This window comes from Capricornis sumatraensis, chromosome 12 (assembly GCF_032405125.1).
Source record: "Capricornis sumatraensis isolate serow.1 chromosome 12, serow.2, whole genome shotgun sequence".
Taxonomy (NCBI): Eukaryota; Metazoa; Chordata; class Mammalia; order Artiodactyla; family Bovidae; genus Capricornis; species Capricornis sumatraensis.
In genome coordinates, this window is record NC_091080.1 from 37,834,063 (window position 1) to 37,858,723 (window position 24,661).

Below are 24,661 nucleotides of genomic sequence, written 5' to 3' on the forward strand. Positions count from 1 at the left end.
AAAAGCTGAACAGACGGAAAAATCAATAGTTGTTCTGGGATCCATAAGACAGGGTAGGACATAGGGCACATTGCTGCCCCCAACTGGAGAGATAAGACAGACAAACAAAGGACATCGGCTTCCCAAGTAGAGGCTCATGAAGGGAAACCAGCTCAGGAGTCAATGAAAGTGAGTGAAGTCGCTCAGTCATGTCCAACTCTTTGCAACCCCATGGACTGTAGCCCACCAGGCTCCTCCATCCATGGGATTTCCAGGCAAGAGTACTGGAGTGGGGAGTCAATACAGGGTAAGAAAACCTGAACTGTAATTCATGAATTGGCAGAGGTTCCGGGTGGACAACTCTGAGAGTTAAAAACTTGCCGGTGGTCCAGTAGTTAAGGCTCCGCGCTTCCACTGCAGGAGCACGGCTTCGATCCTTAGTCCATGCCACACAGTGCAGCCAAAAGCCAACCAACCGAACAAAAAGCTTCAAGCAGACCCCGTCATGGGAGAAAGGAAACCATGTTGAAATACGCCAGAGCACACTGGCATATTAAATGTAAGACCAGATAACTGTACAACTTTCAGAGGAAAATATAGGCAGAACACTCCTTGACAGAAATAGAAAGAGTGGATCCAGTTTCTATTTTGGATCCACCTCCTCCTAGAGTAATGAAAATAAAAACAAAAATAAACAAATGGGATCTAATTAAACTTAAAATAATTCCAAAAACACATACACCCCAGTGTTCACTGCATCATTATTTACAATAGCCAGACATGCAAGCAACCGAAATGTCCATTAGCAGAGGGACAAATGGAGATGATGTGGTGGACATATACAATGAAATATTACTCGGGCTTAAAAATGAATAAAATAATGCCTCTTGCGACAACATGGATGAACCTAGAGATTTTCGTACTAAGGAAAGTCAGACAGAGAAAGACAAATATCAGATTATATCACTTCTGTGTGGAATCTTAAAAAAAAATGATACAAATGAACTTATTTATAGAACAGAAACAGACTCACAGATGTTGAACACAAACTTATGGTTACCAAAGGGGAAAGGTTGGTCAGGGGGATAGATTAGGAGTTTGGGATTCTATTACTAACTGGTTTAATAGATGTTGGAGGCGAGGTTCCTATATGGTTGTTTGAAGGATGGATATAGTTTGAGATTAACGTATACACACTACTGTATATAAAATAGATAACCAATAAGGACCTACTGTATAGCACAAGGAAGTCTAGTCAATGCTCTGTAATAAGGTACATGGGAAAAGGGTCTGGAAAAGAATGGACCTACGTTTCTGTATAACCGAATCACTTTGCTGTATACCTGAAAATAACACAACATTGTAAATCAACTATACCCTGATATAATAGAAAAATTAAATTTAATAAAGACATAATTTGAAGAGCAAGCATCATTTGTATCATCATTTTAGATTCTTTCCTTAACTGTGTCCAGCCTACTTTACAGACGGGCTTAAAGCCCATCAAAGGCGTTCTTCGTTCCTGATACAGTGTTTTCGATCTCTAGCACTTCTTGTAGGTTCCTTCTGAGACGCCCATCTCGCTCCTTACACTGCCCATTTGTCCTTGTATGTTGTCTTCTCTATCCACTAGAGTCCGTAGAATATTGATCATAGCTGTTTTAAATTCCTGGTCTGATAACTCCATAATTCCCGACCCCCTTCCCTCTGCTTGATGACCATGACACCCTGCCCTCTTCACCTATCTGGCGCTGAGCCCATTCTCAACCCTCTGTTGCAGTAATCATGATCCCTAGTCATTTGTCTTCAATAATAAAGTTGGCGTGGTTCTGTTGTTGTTTTGTTCTGTTCCTGTTTGCTGGAGGTTTCTATTGAGATACTCTCAAGCTCAGAAATTTCTGGTTCACAGTTTTAACTTTCCATTTTAATCACCTGGGAGCTTTAAATAATACCACTGTCTAGATCCCACCCCAAGAGAATCAGATTTAATCAGTCTGGGGATGTTTAAAAGCTCCCGCATGACTCTAATGTGTAACCAAGGTTGAAACCTACTGGTGTTGATAACTCCCTCTCCATACATACAAGAACAATAAGACTCCACGGACTTGGTGACTTGCTCCAGGTTATAAAGCAAATTGAAGAGCAGGACTAGAAACTGGAAAATCCCCATCTGGATTGGGGCTTTCCTTCCACACTGAGGCCTCTGTTCCCAGCTGAGGAGCTGGCTTGAGCCTTGTTCCCCAGAGACATCTCCATTGACCTGCTCCTGTTTCTCATCTTAGGAATGTTCTGACTTTCTTGTTCTCGTTCAGTTGCTGCCGTGTCCAACTTTTTGCGACCCCCATGCACTGCAGCACACCAGGCTTCCCTGTCTTTCACAAAGTTCTCAGGTTTGCTCAATCTCATGCCGACTGAGTCTGTGACGTCATCCAAACATCTCATCCTCTGTCGCCCTCTTCTTCTTTAGCCCTCAGTCTTTCCCAGCATCAGGGTTTGTTTGTTTTTTTTTTTCCCCCAGAGTTAGGTCTTTGCACCCGTGGCCAAAGTATTGGAGCTTCAGCTTCAGCCTCAGTCCTTTCAATGAATATTCAGGGTTGATTTCCTTTAGGATTGACTGGTTTGATCTCCTTGCAGCCCACAGGACTCTCAAGAATCTTCTCCTACACCACAGTTCAAAAGCATCAATTCTTTGGCACTCAGCTTTCTTTATGGTCCAGCTCTCACATCTGTACATGACTACTGGAAAAACCATAGCTTTGACTAGACAGATCTTTGTTGGTCTGGCTTTCTGGACACACCCTAATGCCTCTCTCACCGTTTTGTTTGTTTGTTTGTTTTTAACTGAAGGATAATTGCTTTACAGTATTGTGTCGGTTTCTGCTGAACATTAACATGAATCCGCCATAGGTACACATGTGCTCCCTCCCTCTTGATCATCCCTCCCACCTCCTTCCCCATCTCACCGCTCTAGGTTGCTCAGTTCAGTTCAGTCGCTCAGTCGTGTCCGACTCTTTGCAACCCCATGAATCGCAGCACACCAGGCCTCCCTGTCCATCACCAACTCCCGGAGTTCACTCAAACACGTCCATCGAGTTGGTGATGCCATCCAGCCATCTCATCCTCTGTCATCCCCTTCTCCTCCTGCCCCCAATCCCTCCCAGCATCAGAGTCTTTTCCAATGAGTCAACTCTTCCCATGAGGTGGCCAAAGTATTGGAGTTTCAGCTTTAGCATCATTCCTTCCAAAGAACACTCAGGACTGATCTCCTTTATTTAGGATGGACTGGTTGGATCTCCTTGCAGTCCAAGGGACTCTCAAGGGTCTTCTCCAACATCACAGTTCAAAAGCATCAATTCTTCAGTGCTCAGCTTTCTTCACAGTCCAACTCTCACATCCATACATGACCACTGGAAAAACCATGGCCTTGACTAGATGGACCTTTGTTGGCAAAGTAATGCCTCTGCTTTTCAATATGCTATCTAGGTTGGTCATAACTTTCCTTCCAAGGAGTAAGCGTCTTTTAATTTCATGGCTACAGTCACCATCTGCAGTGATTTTGGAGCCCAAAAAAATAAAGTCTGACACTGTTTCCACTGTTTCCCCATCTATTTCCCATGAAGTGATGGGACCAGGTGCCATGATCTTCGTTTCCTGAGTGTTGAGTTTTAGGCCAACTTTTTCACTCTCCTCTTTCACTTTTGTCAAGAGGTTCTTTAGTTCCTCTTCACTTTCTGCCATAAGGGCGGTGTCATCTGCATATCTGAGGGGATTGATATTTCTCGCGACAATCTTGATTCTAGCTTGTGCTTCTTCCAGTCCAGCATTTCTCATGATGTACTCTGCATATACGTTAAATAAGCAGGGTGACAATATACAGCCTTGACGTACTCCTTTTCCTATTTGGAACCAGTCTGTTGTCCCATGTCCAGTTCTAACCGTTGCTTCCTGACCTGCGTATAGGTTTCTCAAGAGGCAGGTGAGGTGGTCTGGTATTCCCATCTCTTTCAGAATTTTCCACAGTTTATTGTCATCCACACAGTCAAAGGCTTTGGCATAGTCAAGAGAGCCCCATTTGAGCTTCCTGAGTCATACAGCAAATTCCCATTGACTATCTATTTTACAAATGGTAATGTATGTTTTCCCATGATACTATCTCCATACACCCCACCTTCTCCTCCCCTCACCCCACTCCATGCCCATATGTCTGTTCTCTATGTCTGTGTCTCCAATGCTGCCCTGCAAAGAGTTTCATCAGTACCATCTTTCTAGATTCCATATATATCTCTTAGAGGGAAACACAGGCAGAACTCTCTATGATATAAACCACAGCAAAATCCTTTATGGCCCACCTCTTAAAGTAATGGAAATAAAAACAAAATAAACAAGTGGGGTCTAATTAAACGTAAAAGCTTTTGCACAGCAAAAGAAACTATAAACAAGGTGAAAAGACAAGCCTCAGAATTGGAGAAAATAACAGCCAATGAAATAACTGACAAAGGATTCATTTCCAAAGTATGCAAGCAGCTCATATAAGTCAATATCAGAAAAACAAACTACCCAAGCAAAAACTGAGAAACAGACCTAAACAGATATTTCTCCAAAGAAGACATACAGATGGCTAATAAACACATGAAAAGATGCTCAACATCACTCATTATTAGAGAAATGCAAATCAAAACCACGGTGAGATATCACCTCTCTCACAGTTTTCATCTTTGTTTCGCATCCCTCCCCTCCTCCACTGGGCCCAGTCTCATAGCACTGAAATCATTCTCAGACTCTCCAGCCTCTTTGTAAATAAATGCCCTTCCCTGTACCCTGGACTAACATTCTCTGGGCAACATCACCTCCAACGACATTGGTTCTCCACATGACCCTCCTGATACAAACCCAAAACTCATCGTGAGTTCTGACATCCCAGCTACTGGTTCAGGCCCTTTCTCCTTCTGTCTCCCTCACCTTCTTGCACCCACTTCTCTTGGGGAGCCCCTTTGCCAAACCGCAGGTGCTGCAGCCATCTTCCCGAGGGCACTTCAGAGAGTGGGGACTGTAGTAAAAGTTATCTGCATTTTGCAATCGCACCCCTTGATTCTGAGGCCCAGCTCCACCCACAGGCTCTCCCCGATCCTGCAAGCCTTCACGGGCTTCCTGGCTTCCCTCACCTCCGCCCTTCCTGTCTATGAACCACTGCTGCCCAGACCCCTGCACCGCAAGGAGCTTGCAGCTCTAATCTTGTCAGTCGGGCGGACCAGTAACCCCCACTGTGTTTGTTTTGTTAGTTCATTAAATCCAAGACAGGCACAGATACAATAAGGACATTTTAGAATGGTGGCACTTTGGAAGAAAATCTGGTCGTGTTGTCCTTTGTTAATGGAATATTTTCACCTGACTCGTCAATCTTCAGCTCTAATTATATCTCCATTTCACCACTCCGTGGCTTACCACTACTGCCCCTGTCGATTGAAATGTTTTATTTTGAAGTCTTTGGACTACCTGCCAGAGACTTATAATACCCATATGAGGAAAAAAAAAACCATATAAAACCTCCATGTCTTCATGTCTTAAATGAAACAGCAACAGCCTTGAAACACTATAGAACTTTCAAATCTAACAACTTGAAACTAAATTAGCTAAAGCTTTGATTAACATACAGATGGAGATCAAAACAGGCTGAAATGCTTTAGGCAACATTTATGCTTACGGCCAAAATTAGACAACCGCTATAATATTGAAAGAAAAACAAATTTTACAAACTAATCAATTGAGCCTTTCAAAAGAAAAAAAAAGTCAGCTTATTCCAGCAATTAATTAAGGGGCAATGTTTCAATTGCAAATTAATTTATATCAAATAAGTAAACTCATTTAAAATTAATTAGCATTACCATAAATAAACATACTGAAGGCTATACCAAATCTGAAACTCTACCAAACATTTTTGATCACATAAAAATTTAGCTAATGGGCCTCCAATTATTACTAACTAAATAGCAAATAAACAAATTTCAGTGTTTTGCCTGTGTCATTAGATTATTTCAAAAGAGCAGATGGCACAACAAATCTGAGATAGAAGCATCTTCTGTCAAATCATCTTCAGGATTCTATCAATCCAACATTTGTAAAATTCAAATCCAAGAAAAGAATCTAGTATTATTAAGTAAATGTGGGGATTGATTTTTGTTTGTTTAGTTTTACCAAGGACATTCTATGAAGATGTATATTCAGAGCCACAAATAAAATAACTCAAGGGCTTCTGGGTGTATCATTTGACTGTAACAGGCCCTGGTTTTATGTTACTGAGCTCTAAAAATCTGATTAACAAGAGGGAAACCACACACACATTAAGTGAAATTAGTCTAGGAAAAAATACTTCTAGGGTAGGTGCTTTATTTACTGAATGCCTTCTATGTTCACCACTGTGCCTCAGCAGGTTATTCCCATTTTACAGATGAGGAAACTGAGGCTCAGCGAATTTTGAACATGGGTCTTGCTGACTCTTTCCCCTATACTTTTCTGACTCCATTAATACGTAGGTTGAAGTGTTTTTTCTTCTCTAACCTATTGGATCAAAAAAAGAGCTGAAATCAGTCATCATGTCACAGCCATGTCGCGAAACAGGATTTCACCATATTTTAGGTGTCTTGTCGCAGTTGTTACTGGCATTTCCACTCTTTACTCAAGGTTCCTTGTGGTTTTTCTTGACTTCTTTCTATTTGATATCAAAGGGTATATACCACAAATGTATGAAACAAAAATGGTTTAGGAAATGCACCATAACAAACAAAACTCCAACAATATTTGATGGTTATAAAAACTGGCAAAGGTAATGGGTCTGAGCAAAAAGCTACATGTTCTAGGAGATTACAAGTATCCACAGATGACGTAAAGAGATTCCTTCCAAATGAGCTCCCTATTTTTATTTACAGATAAAGAATTTAACCTGATAACAAGTCTTATAAACAAAAAAGGTTACTGACTAGTTAAGGGACAGTGTGAATGATGAAGAAAAGAGCTATAATCCTCTCATCTAGTTATTAGTCTAGAGGTGATGATAGGCTAGCTATTTACTGCCTTGCCACCTAGAAAGACAGGTTATCAAAGGTTATTACAAGTAAGTCACCATTCGCTCCTCTGAATACAAAGAACCGAGCTGTGTGTCACCTAATACACAGCAGTTTCTCTTTCTTGACAGATGGTCCCTACTAAATCAGTCTCTGGACAAAGGTGGTATCAGCAAGCTGATTCTGTTCATTCATTAACTCCATCATTCCTTCCCACATCTTTTGAACTAATAGTGTCTTTTTATGTTTTTAATGTGACTTTTAGAAAATTTAAAATATGTGGCTTGTATTATATCTCCATTGGAGGGCTCTATAAAAAATGTTTAAAAAAAAGAAATGCTTCTGAGGCATTAGTAGATTCTAATTACTATCTCTGGAAGTCAAAAAATAAAATGAAAAATGACCTTAAATGAATCTGAAAGTCCATCCTTCCAAACTAAGGCAAAATAAACGGGCATAAGTGCAGGGCCCTCCACCTCCATTTCCTCCCCACCCCACTGCCAGTTCAAAGGAAGGACCAGGGGCAATATGGGGGAAAAGTAAATATGACAGAAATTAGCCCAGAGACCTTGGGAGCCACAGCTTACCACTACTGGCCCTGCAGAGCTGACCCCCAAAAAGTACTAAGGGATGCAGGACTTCCAGGAGAATGGTCTCTCTCTCTGTCTGTCTCTCTGTCTCTTTCACTCTCTCTCTCTCTCTATATATGTGTGTGTGTGTGTGTGTGTGTGTGTGTGTGTGTGTTTTAAAACACATGTAAAGTGGTGAAAAACCCAGAATTTATCAACGTAAAGCATTAATGAAAAATGTAAGGCCCAGAGAAGCCGGTTAAGAAATGAAGATTCTTCACCCCATTGGACTAGAAAAGCTTTCTAGCCCCTCTCACCGGCCCCCAGTTTCCAGCCTCATCTGGGAGGTGCCCTCTCTTCTTTGCTGCCCATGGGGAACCACCAATCTCCCACTGAGGACCAAAGGGTCTCAAAGCTAGCCTGATGTTCACCTGATAACTTTTTTGAGCGGTGCTGAGGTATCATTTCCCTTTAGTTCTTTGGCGTCTCTTTCAGTGTCTGAAATTCCCTCTCAGATCAACTGTAGGGACTAGCCTGGGGCATCCTCTCCACTCTTACCTTATTCCAGTCTCGAAGTTCACTCCTCCTGTTTTCAGACCCCTTTCTTCACCACTCAGATCATATTCTATGTGGTTTAAGTAATTCAAAAGAAAAACACTTAAGAAAGTTATTTAGTCATTTGATCATGTAAGAAGACAAAGTTGCAAGTAGATTTATTACAAGACTTTATCAAGGGACAAGATTACTTCTCTCTACACTGAAGGAAATTAAATACTGTAGCAGGAAAATTATTTTTAAACAACATCCATTATTTCACCATAATTAACAATAAGAAACTGGTCCAACAAATAGGAATGATTAAATAAATTGTGATAAATTCACATAGTGGAGTTACTCTACAACTATTAAAAATCATGCTTTTGAAGACTAATGACAAAGGAAATGCACACAATGAAAATTAATAAAGACATAACTATTTTCAATAAGATCTGACTATACAAAATATCATACATACACCATGTTAAAAGTGGCTACCTCAAGGTGGTGAAATTACAGGTAATATTTTTTCTGTACATATAGTTTCTGTGATTTTAAATTTTTTTACAATGAGCATATATTACTATTATAATCAGAAAAATATGCACATAAAATAAACTATTATTCCCTAGTTTGTGATTTTAATGGTAAGTCTGATTTTTAAGAGTACCACCAAAAAGCTTATCTTTCATGGAAAAAAATCATACCACCTCTAAAGATGATATATAATACAGTACTGCTGCTGCTAAGTCGCTTCAGTCGTGTCCGACTCTGTGCGACCCCACAGACAGCAGCCCACCAGGCTCCCCTGTCCCTGGGATTCTCCAGGCAACAACACTGGAGTGGGTTGCCATTTCCTTCTCCAGCACAGTTTTTTTTAATTCACTAGAACCCTGTGTCAGCAAGATTAGTTGTGTCAGATATGATATTGGTTTATCTTGCTTGATATCATTTTGGCTTATCTATAAAATCATCCTCAACTCCAGTGTAATAGACTTCCCTGTTTGAAAATCAGCAAGATTTATTTAAGGGGCATTGAAGTATAAGACCCAATTAGCCCTTTCTAAAAATCAGTAGCCAGTTGCAGTACAAAAGTTCAAAGCAAAACTCATGTAAAGCTAGCTCCACAGAAGTAGCAGCAAAAAATATAAAATGGACCTCAGCAATTATAAAAACAAACCTTCCAGTGTTATTAGACCAAATGCTTTTGAACCTATTAAGAATTTTCAAAACTCAATTCAAAGAAATTATGGCACATTCTAAAGAACAGAAAGTGGAGTCACTCCTCATAAAATGAGTTATTGTTTCATTCTTATTCTTTCAGAAAAGGTCACCTCATTCATTCCAAGGTCTGCTCTAAATAAAAGAGTTTATAATCAAATTAATCGCAATGTCAAGGACTTTTTCCTCCTTTCTGTCCCCTCCAGCCACTGCGCTATAATGCATTTCACAGTCGGTTTATGCTTTCTTAAGGGCCCAATATTGCATAATTCATGCTTATTTTTCTGCACACATTTAGTAAAAGTTCCCTATGTGCAGGCCCTCGATAGTGACACAGATTCCTCAAGAACTTGGGGCTTAGAGAGTGTCTCAAAATACAAAGACATATATTTTATCTTATATAAGATACAGAATTCTGTAGTTTGCTCTGCTAAGCATATCATTAAAAAGATATATAAATTAATACTAACAGTATTTGATAGAAACCTTGCTTTTAAAAGGAACGTTCCAACCTAGGGCCCTTTGTGATCTGTTCTATATTCTGCCATCTTCTTTTTCAAGGGGAACTTGGTTCCACAGAGACCATTAGGCATATCATGGCAGTTCAGAATGGTTATTCAGGACTTAACATTTGATTGACTTAACGTAATACTTGCAATTATAATTTAAAGGCAAACATTACACACAGGAATGGGCACAGATAAAAATATTCTTAATCTTAATTTATATAGAAATGTTACCAGATGGTTTCCATTCTTCATGCTTTGTTATAGACTGTGTACAGAAACGATGGCCCTTATCAATCTTTTTTTAACATACCTCCCCTGGAAATAGAACAAATTCAGGCACTATTCACATTATTCAATATTTTACAATCATGCTCATTTCAAAACCTATCATATGTTATGAAAAGGTTTTCTAGAAGTCAGATATATAAAATCTAGTTCAAAACACTGAGAAGTGCAAATGTTAACAGCTGATGTGTGTGTATAATTATTTCAAATAAGAAAAATATCAAGACTACTTGTAACCTCTTCTGCCTTTCTTAGAGTAGTAAAAAATCAGAGAAAGAGAAATAACAAAGGCAAAAAGTAGAAAAGCTATGAAAGCCAGTAAAGACTTTCGGGCATGAAAAAAGCTGCACTCTGTACACAGGGTGAATTCTTCTGGACAAAATCTTCCCAGAGTTTCAGGACCTGGAAAGCCATTGTTGTCTATAATTTTCCTGTAATGTTTCATTGACGGTTTGGGCTCAAACTGATTTGCGGCGTAACGATAGAGGCCAAACTTCGGAGCTGTGCGATCGTTAAATGAATAAGCAAAGTATCCACAAAGATTGATGCCATCCAATATATAGGCTAGAAAAACAAAAAAAAAGGACAGGAGAAAAGTTATTAAAATATTTTGGCCACAACATTTTGCCTTTACCGAGCCCTGGTGCATCAGAGAAATTGTCAATACCATTTCAAACTACTTTCGATTAAATTAGATTTCATCAGTAAAGCTCCTTTTATCCGAAGACAAAGTGGCAACCATCAAGACAAATACTTAGCTAAATTTAACATAGTAGGTTTTACATACTTTAAACCTACTTTGATGTACTTGGGTTCAATCTTTAAGTATGTGAAGTAGGCAAGACTGCTATGAAGCCATCTGATAAGGAAAGAGATGGTCGGGGCTCTTAGCAACCTAGAATAGTTTCGAGGAATCTTTTCATCTTCCACTTTTAGTCAAACTCCTCTTTCCTTGGGGAAACTAGCTAGCACTTGGACTTTTTCAGTGTTGTCAAGGAATGGATAGCACTTGCTCTGTGGGTGACAGTCTGTGTATATGTTTGAGAGTTTCTATGTATCAGGTTCTCAGTTGGCATAACCCCCAAGAGACCTCTGTACTGAGTGCTCCTTACCTTTCAAAGCTTCGTTCACATAATTCTGCATGTAATACACCCTCAGATTGTCCTGGGCTGCGTGCGGATCATCATCGATGCCGTTGGATATTATATACATGGGGAGGTCTCCGTACTTGGCCTTCAGCCAGTTCAGTACCTTGCGTAACCCCCAGGGCACCACGGCCACCTGACTGGGGGAGTTGAGCCAGGTGATGTCGGTCATTTCTTGCACGGCCAGGTAATCGTTGTATTTTATGGGATCTTCTTTCTCCCAGTCTACAAGGATGGTGGTGTAATGGCTCAATGCCAAAAAGTCAAAGGAACCCCGGATTAGCTTTTTTTCCTCGTCAGTGAAATAAGGGAGGAGGAAATTGTTTCTCTGGTTCAGCCAGTCTCTCATCACGCGTGGATAATCGCCGGAGCCGAAAATGGGCTCGGCCAGCCAACCGATGTCAAATTCTAGAACTCGCTCGGCAACCTCGCGGTCCTCCGGGGAGAAAGGGCAGGCGGGTTCTATCCAGTCCGCCTGCAGGGCGATGGATATTTTTCCTTTCTGCGAGCGCCTGAACCTCTCGTCGTACGTGCGCCAGGCCAGCGCGTGCGCCTTCAGGAGGTTGTGCCCTGCGCTGTAGGTCATGTTCCGCGTGGACGGCTCGTGCATTGTGATCCAGAACTTGACGTGGTGGCCGAGGTCTTGAAAGCACAGGCTGGCGTACTCGGCAAAGGCCAGTGCGGTGTGGGGGTTCTCCCAGGCGCCGTGCCGGGCCAGGGGGGCCGGCAGTCCCTGGTGCGGGGCGGCCGGGCGCCACAGCGCCACCACCGGGGTGATGTTGGCGCGCACCAGCTCGCTGGCCACGCAGCGGTAGAACCCCAGGACCGTGCGGTTGACCTGGGACTGGTTCCCCAGAGGCAGGATCAGCGCCCAGTCCAGCGAGAAGTGGAAATGCGTCACGTGCATTTCCTGGAGTAAGGCAATCTGGGGTCGGATGGCGGCGAAGTCCACGCAGTAGGATTTCCTCGTCTTAGTCAGAACCCCATCCACCTTGATGAGCCTCTTACTGCGGTGGACATCCCACAGGTAGACGTTGGGGTCGATGAACTGAGACAGGGTGGTGTCCACCTGGCGGGAGGAGAGGAACCGTTAGCCTCCCTTGGACAGCCCTGAAAAGTCGTTCGGTGTGGCTCTGGTTCTGTCAACAAACCAGCCAGGACGGTGGGCAAAAATACTGTAGAAACCTTCCTAGCTGAATGTTTGAACTGTTTTTCATAAATAGTTAAGTTCCTGGGGAAGAAAATATTCCACTTTGTTCAGTGCACATTTGTTTCACCCACAGTTCTCTGTAAGTCTGGAACTGTTACTTTAAGGAATCTGAATTTTGGAGGTCACTTCAGATGACAAACATTAATAATCCTCACACATCTCTGGTCTGTGTTAAGCAAGCAGAGTATTTTGGACATTTTTCTTTTAGAATAAGAAATCGCCAATGATATGAGACTTTCAAATTTAAAAAAACACACACACACAAAAATGATAAAGCTTAAAACCTGAGAGTCAGAAAATGAAATGATACTTAAAATTAAATTGTGTTTCTTAAAATCACATTCTAAATGGAGGTTTGCTAAAGGTCAAGGACATGGGAAGTATGCAAAACTACTGCCTTTTATTGGCATTAGTGCCCATAACAGAATTTAGCAAATTCACTCTGACTGATGGTAGAAAAAGACAGAGAATGTGGAAATGATACTGTCATCCATGTATAATGGGATATTTTAACATAGCTTTTAAAAATTTCTAAATTATTTTTCTGTGATGATCATGAGAACAATGGTTCTCAATCTCTGATCTGTAAGACTACAAAATGAAAATAAGTATTTAGGAAACCTGGACAAAATACAAAGTCAAAATCACAAAATCCTCCCTCTACTTGCAAACAAACATTTGTTTATCCTAAGGTGTGTGTGTGTGTGAAAGTCACTCAGTCGTGTCTGACTCTTTGCGACCCCATGGACTATACAGTCTATGAAATTCTCCAGGCCAGAATACTGGAATGGGTAGCCTTTCCCTTCTCCAGTGGATCTTCCCAACCAGGGATCGAACCCAGGTTGAACCCAGGTCGATTGCATTGGAGGTGGATTCTTTACCAGCTGAGCCACAAGGGAAGCCCAAGAATACTGGAGTGGGTAACCTACTCCTTCTCCCAGGGATCTTCCCAACCCAGGAATTGAACCAGGGTCTCCTGCATTGCAGGTGGACTCTACCAACTGAGCTATTAGGGAAGCTCTTATTCCCAAGGACCCACCACCTAAGCCAGTTTTCTTCTCAGAAATAAGCCTGTCAGAGTTGGTTCCTGAGTTTGACCCTCTATATAAAAGCAAAGGTCAAACTTTGGTTTTGAATCTCTAGCAGACGTTTCCTTGCACTTTTCAGGCCTGTTGCAAATAAGCTTCTGCTTCTCTAGAGGGGTCAGTGCTCTGTTTATAAAGGAAAGTAATAAAATACAGCGTGTCAGAGGGAAATTGCTTTTTCTGGAGAATTGTCCTGTGTAGATCACCCACGCATACATTTCCTCTAATTTGTGGGAATGCTGTCAGAAGTATTTTTCCAGTGTGATGCACCCACAAATCATGTATCCTCAACTTCACAAGAAAAATATTTGCATGCTCTTTGGAAGTGAAACTGTTCATAGCTTGAAGGAATTCTTTGGATTATTTTTATAGAGCTCTGAGTTGACAAAATTCGTAACTTTTCTACCATAACTGTTCCAAAACAACAGCTCTTATTCAGTCCATCCGAAAACAAACATGAGATGCAGAGGTGTAATTTCTGAGCAAAAAGTCTATTTCTTAAAAATACAGGTCATTTATAAATGGGTGTTTAGGCAAAATTCTATAGAATCTCCATTAATTTGTTTGATTTATTTATTAATAAAAAATAATTAAGTCGAACCTTTCAGAAAGTTATGATGTTATGTGTTTAGTATATTATGGAAGAAATGTCTCCCTAACAGTAGCCAATGTTAAAAAAAACCTCTCCATCCCCAGTACATAGCAGATTCTGTATTTACTATGAACATTAGTGGTTGTGGAAAAACAAACCTCTCAGTTGGGAAATTAGGTCCAGGACAATGACAATCCGTGTGAATAAGCCTAAGATCAGATTTCAGACAGGTGTGTCATCTCAGACAGTTGAGATATAATTTAAAATTTTTTTCAGGTGAAATGCATGCCTCATTCATACTGGGAATTCTTGAAATATTAGCCAGAAGTGAAAAGATAAATTTCAGTGGTTTAAAATTCACTTCAGGACTCTAATATAATGCATTAAAAGTATAGAGATCTGCTTGTAAATTAAAACATACCCATATGCTTATCAGAACTTCCCTAACAAAAAACTCATTTTTGTTCTGTCAGTTAGGAAGTTAGCTTGGAAAGCACACTGCCAAAACAGTACAAAGATCAAGGTGAAAAGCAGAAAGAATAAAATAGCAACTGCAGCCTTTTTCCACTAGAGAGCTTCTGGAGGAGTTCACGGTCATGGTGGTTTGTGTCTGGCTGGGTCAGCAAAGGAGACGACTGCGCGGCTCTGCGAGGTGGAGGTGGCCCTGACCCTGAGCGGTGCAACCCGAGAGCAAAGCCCCAGGGCTGATGAGTGGCTGGCACTGGATCAAAGTCTAAACAACTGCTTCTAGGAAGCAGAAAAAGGAATTCTCTCCCCATCTCCCTTCCTCTTTGCTGCCATATTTGTTGCTTCTGATCAGTTTTCTTCTCTCTGGAGGAAACAGGATGTATTCTTAGAATGTTCTCACCACTGACCAGTTCCCAAGACAAACACAGTCCCTGGATGGGGAACAGAGCAGAAGTAAAAGACCTCCCACAACATCCCCACTGCTCCCTGAGTTCACACCGTCTGCACAGAAACACTGGCAGAGCCTTCTCCTCACAAAGGATGAAGCTGGGAATTACCAGCCTGGCTGGGCTGCTGTTGGAAATGGGACAGAGCACAGGCCCTCAGTGACTATGGTGGCCCAGGACCCAGCAGGAAGCAGGGCTCAGCAGAATGTCCAGAGGCAGAACAGCGGTGAGGGACCAACCAGGATGGACTGGGATCGCCTGCCTCCTCTCTCCTCCATCACCAGCACCTCTTCTGTCCCTTCAGATCCTGCTTGAACCCCACCATGGATCCCACTTGCAGGAGAGAAGTTAGAATGGGGAGTTTCTAAATAGCAGTGGGTTGAGGGAGACGGAGCGGACGGAGGAAAACCCCAAATGGAGCCAGGTAGAGCTCAGAAGACAAGCTACTGGGCTCAGATATTCTTGAGAACATAGCGTTCTTGGTTGCTTTTGAAATGTAAGGAAGGGGGACTTCCCTGGCCGTCCAGTGGTTAAGATTTTTGCCTTCCAATGCGAGGGGTGAGGCTCGATATCTGGTCAGGGAGTTAAGATACCACATGTCTCATGGCCAAAAAAGCCAAAACATAAAACAGAAGCAATACTGTAACAAATTCAATGAAAACTTTTAAAATGCTTCATATTTTTTAAAATCTTAAAAAAAAAAATCATAAGGAAGGGATTACTATGGTTGGATGGCATCATCAACTCAAAGGAAATGAGTTTGAGCAAACTCTGAGAGATAGTGAAGGACAGGGTAGCCTGGCATGCTGCAATCCATGGGGTCACAGAGTCAGACATGATTGAGCTACTGAATGACAACAACAAAGGAAGGGATTAAAGTCGAGACTGTCCTTAAAACTAACTGGAGGTCTGAATAAGATGTAAGCATAATATGACTCAGCGGAAAAAAAAAAGTAGTAAGGATCATGTTGCTTTATTTCCTAATGAATCAAAGATTTCAACTAGATATTTACCAGGAAACAGCAACTCGTTTCAGCTAGGAGGACTTTCCCCAGATCCAAGCACTCTCTTCAAATACCTCTTCTGAACCAAAAGGTAACAGAATACATGATGCCCCAAAATACGACTGTAGAAGTCAAGGCATGCCACCCCTAAAAATGCCCCTTCAGTATATTATTTTGAGGTTCAGGCACTTGAAAAAATAGCAAATGCAAGGGAAGGGCTTTCTCTGAATTCCCCTTATCTGCCCAGAGATGAATCCTCCAAAAGAAACTCAAAAGGATTGTCATAAATCCCCCTGTGGGAGTTTCGCCAATGAGGGAAGCCTGACTGTTATCACAGAAGAGGGCATTCGAAGTCAGAATCACATTTAGGCAAACTTCGCCACAAGCTATCAGAGCTCCCATTTCTTCTTTTAAGGACCCATTCATCTTTCCTAAATATCACTTACTTTTCCCCTTTTCCTGTTAAGACGATATTTAAGCCTGAAATTTTAAGCCATCTTGGCGAGTTACTCATTCTTCTCAGGGTATCTCCCATACATACATGAGGTATACATACTAATAAACTTCTGTTTGTTTTTCTCATGTGAATCTATCTCTTACTACAGGGGTCTCAGTTAAACACTCAGAAGGGTACAGGGGAAGTTATTTTTCCTCCCCTGCAGAACCAACAAATAGGCTAGAAGCACCCAATGTGCTAAAAACGCTCTGTTCGTCTGTGGACACCAAACTTCATTTCTATCTTGGTCTCTATTTTCACACACAGACTCTGTTCAGCAACACCTCCATCCCCTACACCCTCCTCACTTGCCACCATGCTCTGTTCACACTCTTATACTATTTGTGACCCATCATTTCCCCTCAATAGACTCCTCTGAAAGCAGGAATCATATCTCACTCATCTCACTGGGTACTCCCCTCAACTGAGCCCTCTTCCCTCCCACGATTAACAATATACACACGAATCTTCCAATAAGTGCTCAGTAAAGTATTTAATCAAACCCTAGAAAACAGATTCCTTCGAAGCTGAAAAAATTAAGAATGATATTGAGGGCTAACTGCATAGAGGATGCTCAATAAATATTTGGTTGACCATTTTGAAGAACTTCCTTACCATTTCAATTCGAAAACTACTGTTAGACATGGCATTCTGATCAGTGCATCACTGAGAAAGGGCTCTCATTCCGGGGGTATTTCCACAATCTTGGGGTTCCACAGTTATGCCTCAGGAGGGCTCTGCCTAACGTCCCTGCCTCCATCTCAGCAGCTCCAGTGAGATCTCAGATAGTGTGGAGTTCTGTGTCACATCTTGTTTATGGAAGAACTCAACAACTACTTTAAAAGGGATTGAAAACCACAGTATTAAAGAGAGGAGTATTTTAATCTTCTACTATCTCATCAGATCTTAAAGATGGATATATTTTAAATCTGTTCCCTTTTGAAGCTGATTTAAAGTGTAGGATGAAGCCAGGAAGATTTTTGGAGAGACGTGTGCAGCATTCCAAATGATGCCTTTCGTGCACGCGCTAGGGAACCATGTTTGGCCTGAGGAATGGACCACGTGCCATGACAACCTAATAAGGAAGCACTACTTACTAGAGATAGGGCTTGGTGAGACTGCGGATTGGTTTTGTCAGCTGACTTACTTGAATGCAGTTGTCAACAACTCCCCAAGCAAAGTCACAGGGAAATGTCCCTTCTAGGGGTTGGTTTTCAGGTAAAGGAGGGAAGCCATTGTTCTCTATCAGCTTTTGGTAGAACAAGGCTGAAGACTTCGGCAACAGCTTCTTGTCCTGGCTTAGAAAGTCGACGTAGAAGAGTCCACGTCTGATGCTGTAGCCCCGGTGCCACTCGAAGCCATCCATGAGTGACCAGGCCGTGTACCCAATGACATCCACCCCGTCCAGCCTGATGGCTGCAAAGGAAAGAGGACAAGAGCATCGTGACCCTGTGATGGGCACTCGCCACATGACTCAAGAGCATTTGAGAATTTTACTGCTTTGGGAAATAAATTAAGTATAATGTTTATTGTTTGGTAAACTGATGACCTTTCTCATTGATGAAAGGCTCTGATAGAACCTAGTGCATGCGTGCTCACTCATGTTCAACTCTTTGCAACCCGCATGGACTGTAGCCCACCAGGCTCCTCTGTCCATGGGATTTCCCAGGCAAGAATACTAGTGTGGGTTGCTATTTCCTACTCCAGGGGATCTTCCCGACCCAGGGATCAAACACATGTCTCCTGCATTGGCAGACAGATTCTTTACCACTGTGCCACCTGGGAAGCCAGTAGAACCTAGAGAACTCTGCAAATAAATGTCCTCACAAATAGGGTTATCTCCAAAAACTTTTATTTGGATTTCCCTTGTTCCTAATGGGTGCTCTTTGGGCCAAGGTGTCTTGTTCTACTTTTCTGTCCTAAGTACCCATGTTTGTGCTTGATGCAGTAAATGAATTAAGTCTTTAAAGACATGGACTACTTACTCTTTGCCAGAAAATATTGACGTCCCTTTTTAAAAAATAAAAAAAATACGAAGTGTTTTATTCAGTACAAGCAATCTAAGCCGGAAAAATGTGTACAGGGATCTAAGTATCTTGAGATTTACTTAATCTTTAATATAATGTAAAAATCTAGAGTAGTAACTCTGAAAGTCAAGTAATTTTAAGCATTATAACCTTTATAATTATATAAACATTATAACATTTCTCATTTATGAAACGAACTTAAAAAATTAAGTTCTCAAGCCCCCAGATGAGAAAGGTGCTATATAAATGCATTCCTACTATTGCCAAAATGAATTTATACATTCTGATTAAAAACTATAAATTTACACAGTTTATTAAGATCATCTTAAGGATTGTTTTTCCAGTGGATTTTGACAGGAAATTAGGATTTTATCTTCAATCCTACCTTTTAAGGTTTCCATTATGAATTTTTTGAGGTAATACATATATTTGGCATCATCTCTCTTGGTGGTCCCTGAAACAAACCAGCCATTCTCCACAATAAATATTTGAGGGTGGTTATACTCCAGGTCAATCCAGGAAAGGAGTTGCCTCAGGCTGGGAGATTCCACTTGGCGGAATTTCATCTGAGGGTCCAACAGTTGAAAACTCAAGGTTGGGCCAAAGGAAAGAGCAAAAAAGTCAGCTGTTCCCTTGATGAACTTTTTCTCAGATTCAGTAAAATCAGGCAGAAGAGATGAAAGGTTATTCTTCATGGTCTCAGGATAGTCTCCATCAATAAATATGGGTTTGGCAAACCAGCCCAGGACAAAGTCAAGAGATTTTTGACATTCTTTGATGCTGTGTTCAGTCATTCTTCGAGGACTGATCCAGTGGGAGCTTAGGGCAATGGACACCTGGCCTCCCTGAGTGGGGCGGAAAGAAGTATCGTAGAGATGCCAGATTTTGGCATGAGCCTATAAAGAGAAAAACCATGGTGAATTGATCTCTGATTTTGAGCAGAAAAACAACACATATTTAAAACTCCGGTTCTAGTTCCGTTTCTCGTCAAGTCTAACTAGTGACTAATCCCTCAATGTAAAAGTCACCTGAAACCAGTAAATAATTCCAGAGGTAAGTCAGGTCACAGTGAGCTGCTACCATACCTGGGATCATTGTCATTGTTTTCTAGCAGCCCATGGAAAAATATGAATTTCTAGTGTTGAATGTATTATTATTATTCATACTTTGAAAAGTTAATGGAATAAGAACTTGTAATATCTTACTACTTAACTGACTTTGGATTATGTACTTTTTAATTAATAGGTTTCATGAAAAGAACCAATTCCACATCTGTGATTACACCAGGAATTTCTAAATAGGATTATATTTTCTTTTATCCTAAGAGACAGGGAGTTTTCAAGTTGACACAAGTTGTTGGAGTCAATTTAATATTTTTTATTCATCTCTCATAACAAAATTCTTACACGTGTTCTCACAATCTTTGTTCTTCTCTTTAAGAAGAATCAGTGCACTAAATTAAAGAACTGACTCCAATATCTAACCTTGGCCCACTCTCCAGAACTCTGGGACACTGCTGGCTTACTGCCAACCCTTGCAGAGTGCAAGTCACAAGCCAAAAACAAAAAACACTTAAATGTAGCTTCAAGGAAATCAGATGTCCACAGTCAGTACTCACTCAGCTGGGAGCTTCCTACAGCAATGAAATGGGCTTGGCTTCCATAAGATCAGCTGTAGACTCCCCATAAGATCTTGCTGACTTCTGATATCTTATTTTCATTTGTTTCCTTTCTATTTACAAAGAAAAGTGTCTTTTTTCTTCCTTAAGTTTCTCTTACTTTTGAATTCCTGGTTTACTCCCCCTGTTTGTATCTAAATACAAGAGCTATTTATCAGCCTTTTTCTCTCCTAACATATTCTCTTAGAAAACTCCATCCTAATTCTGTTTGATTCATATTCTCCCAATGATCTTGCCAATTTTCATCCCACGCCCTGGTCCTGAAGAAGCTTTTGCACTCATATGCCAAATATCCTCTTCCTTGCCCTTAATATTTTTCTCTTTGTTCATTTCAGTGCAAGTGTCCAAGAATGGCCTCATCCTCATTCTTATGGGTTCAGCCAAACATTTCAATGGAATAAAATAATGCATTCTTTCATTTTTATTTTCTTAGTAAATACCTGCTATTCTTCATTTCATGAAATATATTTCATTTATGACCTGAGGCAGCTATCTATATGCTAAGAAGGAAAAAGAGAATAAAATATTGATCAGAAGAGGAATGGCCTTTGCCCATGTGATTCAAGGAACTAGGATTGGATTGTACTATGCTGCTGGATTTGTGAGGTGCCCCACCCTTCTCTGTCTTCCTCACCTCTATCAACCTATCTTGCCCTTCCCAGCTGATAAGAAATCTCATCAGTTAAGAGTTAAACAGAACAGAAAGGGAGAAATCCAGGCTACAGTAGGCAGAGTGTTAGACTAGAGGACTTTCTTAATTTGGCTGGTTTGAAGCCTACAGAGAGTCATGACCTAAGCCTAACAGACATGCCTCCACAGAACAAAGGCTGTGATGGGGAAAGCCAGGAGGCCAAGGAGAAGTGTGAGTAGCCAAGAATTTCCCAATCTGGGTCCGTTTAGCAGGTAGCTGAGTCAGAGCCATACAGGAGAACGTCTACAATCACACAGCACTCTTCTAACCTTGAGTGCTTTGACATGGCTCAGAGGAGGTTCAGCAAGGGAACAAATGACCTTGGCTATAAGAAAGTGCCTATGTGGTATTTGATGGCAGATAAAATTCCTGTGCCATCACTTTGTGTGTGCCTTTGACCATATACCTTAACTTGAGTAGGTAAGACTAACTTTCATGTGTCTCTCACAGGCTATGCATGCATGCTAAGTCGCTTCAGTTGTGTCCAACTCTGTGCAACCCCATAGATGGCAGCCCACCAGGCTCCTCTGTCCCTGGGATTCTCCAGGCAAGAATACTGGAGTCGGTTGCCATTTCCTTCTCCAATGCATGCATGCGTGCTAAGTTGCTTCAGTCATGTCCGACTCTGTGTGACCCAGTGGACAGCAACCCACCAGGCTCCTCTGTTCACAGGATTCTCTAGGCAAGAATACTGGAGTGGGTTGCCATTTCCTTCTCCACTAATAGGCTATAATGAGGATTAAATGAAATACTTTATGTAAAACACCTAACAGAGTTTCCGTACGGTAGGGTCTCCATGAATGCTTATTCCTTCTTTCCCTAAAGGATCAACAGAACAAAAAGGAAAACACAGCAGGCAAAGGAAATCCACCTGCTAAGGAATTCGGCCCATAGCAGTGACGTGATGTGACCTGGAGTCTGCATTAGAAGACTCTTAAGTTGGGCTCCCAAATCCTCTTCCCATGACCAGTGTGAGCCTCAGGTTGTTTTTTTTTTTTTTTTAATTGGAGGCTAATTACTTTACAATATTGTACTCGTTTTTGCTATACGTTGACCTGAATCAGCCATGGGTGTACATGTGTCCCCATCTCGAACCCCCCTCCCACCTCCCTCCCCATCCCATACCTCAGGGTCGTCCCAGCACACCAGCCCTGAGCGCCCTGTCTCATGCTTCTTTGTACAGATGGGAATAGCATCTGTTCTCCTACAGGAACATGGCAAGGATTAAATTACATGAAACAATTCAAAGCATTTTTCTAGTGGTCAATTATTTTAGAAAAATGTAGTATAAATTTTTAGCATTGGAAAGTGTGATATTAGTTTTATGTGTTGATTGACTGGGCTAAGGGACCCAACCAGATTGCTGGTAAAATATGTGCCAAGAGTTTAACTAAGCTGCTTCATGGTGCTCTGCCTTGGCATCCCTTTTGTTGAACCTTGTGTCCTTCAGGAACCTTGTGCCCACTAGCCCCATCAAGGTAGCACGTGCCCTGGATAACAGCCCATAGTCACAAATTACTATGAGTTCCCAATATGACTTCCCCACCAGCCCTTGTGATCAGCAGTTCTCCCCTGCCTCCCACCATCTACATGCCGTATGCATCCCTTAGATGAGACTCCCCGGCACTCACCAAAAGCCCGCTTTTGGTTTGAATTGACCCATCTGGCCCAGGAACCCCAAAGCACTCACACACAGACCCTCTTAAAGGCATGTGTCCTGGGTCCTGTCTCTCTCTTTCTGTGTCATCCTGTGTGGTCCCTCAAGGAGTCCACGAACTTCCTGCAGGACCTGTCAGTGACAGACTTCTCTATTTCAATTTCTCTTTTGATCTATTATTAAACCAAGGCTCAGCTTAGGCACCCTGTGTTCCACTTAACAAATGTTAAGTTCTGTTTAGGTCATGGGTTCATTTCAATGAAGATGCCTGGTTGGCAGCTGGGTAAATAAGTCTGAAGTTGGAGAAAACATGGATGGTATTAATCACTCAAATGTACCTCAGAGGTAATACTCAATGGGTCACTTTTTAAAATCATTCTTTAAATTTTTAAAAAATTGAAATGGAATAATTCTTAAAGGATTAATTTAATCCTACAAATAATCTTAATTAAATGGACTGAGACCAATGATGAAATAACTGAAATACAGGCCATAAAGAGAAAATCTTTCAGTTCAGTACAGTTCAGTTGCTCAGTCATGTCTGACTCTTTGCGACCTCATGGACTGCAGCAGGCCAGGCCTCCCTGTCCATCACCAACTTCCAGAGTTTACTCAAACTCATGTCCATTGAGTCAGTGATGCCATCCAACCGTCTCATTCTCTGTCCTCCCCTTCTCCTGGCTTCAATCTTCCCCAGCATCAGGGTCTTTTCAAATGAGTCAGTTCTTCGCATCAGGTGGCCAAAGTAAATCATTCTGATGGCTAATTTGTGTCCATTCCCTACCTAGAAAGAGCCCTCAAGATGTTGTTTTGGTTCTAAAATAAAGGTGCACTCCTCTGAGAAAGGTCAAAGGAGCAGACATTTCAGAGAGCACTGGAGATTTCTTTCCCCCATTTGGCATCCTCTTACCACTAAGAATAGTATCACAATTACATATCAAAGGCTTTTTCTTAAAAGTCACAGCTACCCTACACTGTTACACAAGTACACCATCTAGCCTAATATTTATGATTGTAGACCAAATTATTACTCTCACTTCTATCAGCACAGCCTCATGGATTGTAAACTGAAGTTCATTAAGATAGAATTTCAAGCAGCCTCCCCCCCAAAATAACCATTTAATAGTGCATATAAATAATTTCCAAAAAAAAAGCCATCTATAGCTTTTATCCCCCCAAATAACCAGTAGTTCTGTGTGCAGTTTGTGAAAAGTTTCCTGGAACCTGCTTCTATCACCCAGGCCCTAACCTGTGCCCAGCGCCTCAGGGTGTCACCCTCCCTGACACCTTGTCACACAAATCATGGATATAGGAAGCATCTGAGCTTGCTTGACTTCATCTTGTACTTCTTAGGCCATTCCCTTCTCCCAGGGATCTCCCTGACCCAGGGATCAAACCTGGGTCTCCCACATTGCAGGCAGAGTCTTTACCATCTGAGCCACTTGAGAAGCCCTCTTAGGCAATTAAACAAGTAAAATTTCTAGCTTAATCACCAAACCATACAGCCTCCCACAAATTAACACTTTCCTATCAACAGGTACCTCATCACTCCCCAAGTCGGTTCTTTGGTTACAGTCATGTCAATTTCTCATCACCCTTCATCCAGTCCTGTACCTAACTTGGATCACAATCTGTCAATCCTGAAACATTCTACTTTTTCCTCTATTATCTATACCCCTCTCTGCCTTCTGTTTAGACTTGCCTCTTCCAAGCAGCAGTCCCTCATTAAACCTGCTCACTCTTACTGCTGGGCTTCCCTGGTAGCTCAGTGGTAATGCATCTGCCTGCCAATGCAGGAGACGTGAGTTCAATCCCTGAGTCAGGAAGATTCCCCATAGAAGGAAATGGTAACCCACTCCAGTATTCATGCCTGGGAAATTCCATGGACAGAGGAGCCTGGCAGCTACCGTTCACAAGAAAGCAAGAGTTGGATACAACTTAGCGACTAAACCACCATCACCACCACTGCTCTCACTGCTGTTTTCCCCAGTTATTACTTCTTTG

General features: G+C 41.6%; 1 protein-coding gene across 1 annotated transcript in view; it reads right to left on the reverse strand.

The window, feature by feature from the left end:
- Positions 1-10,384: 10,384 nt before the first annotated feature.
- KL (klotho) overlaps positions 10,385-24,661 on the reverse strand; it is a 37,812-nt gene continuing 23,535 nt past the window's right edge. Inside the window, exons 2-5 of the mRNA XM_068984193.1 lie at positions 19,017-19,527; positions 17,752-18,020; positions 11,271-12,372; positions 10,385-10,722 (exon numbers count right to left, since the gene is read on the reverse strand). Coding sequence (XP_068840294.1) covers positions 10,385-10,722; positions 11,271-12,372; positions 17,752-18,020; positions 19,017-19,527 — 2,220 coding nt within the window. The remainder of the gene's footprint in view (positions 10,723-11,270; positions 12,373-17,751; positions 18,021-19,016; positions 19,528-24,661) is intronic.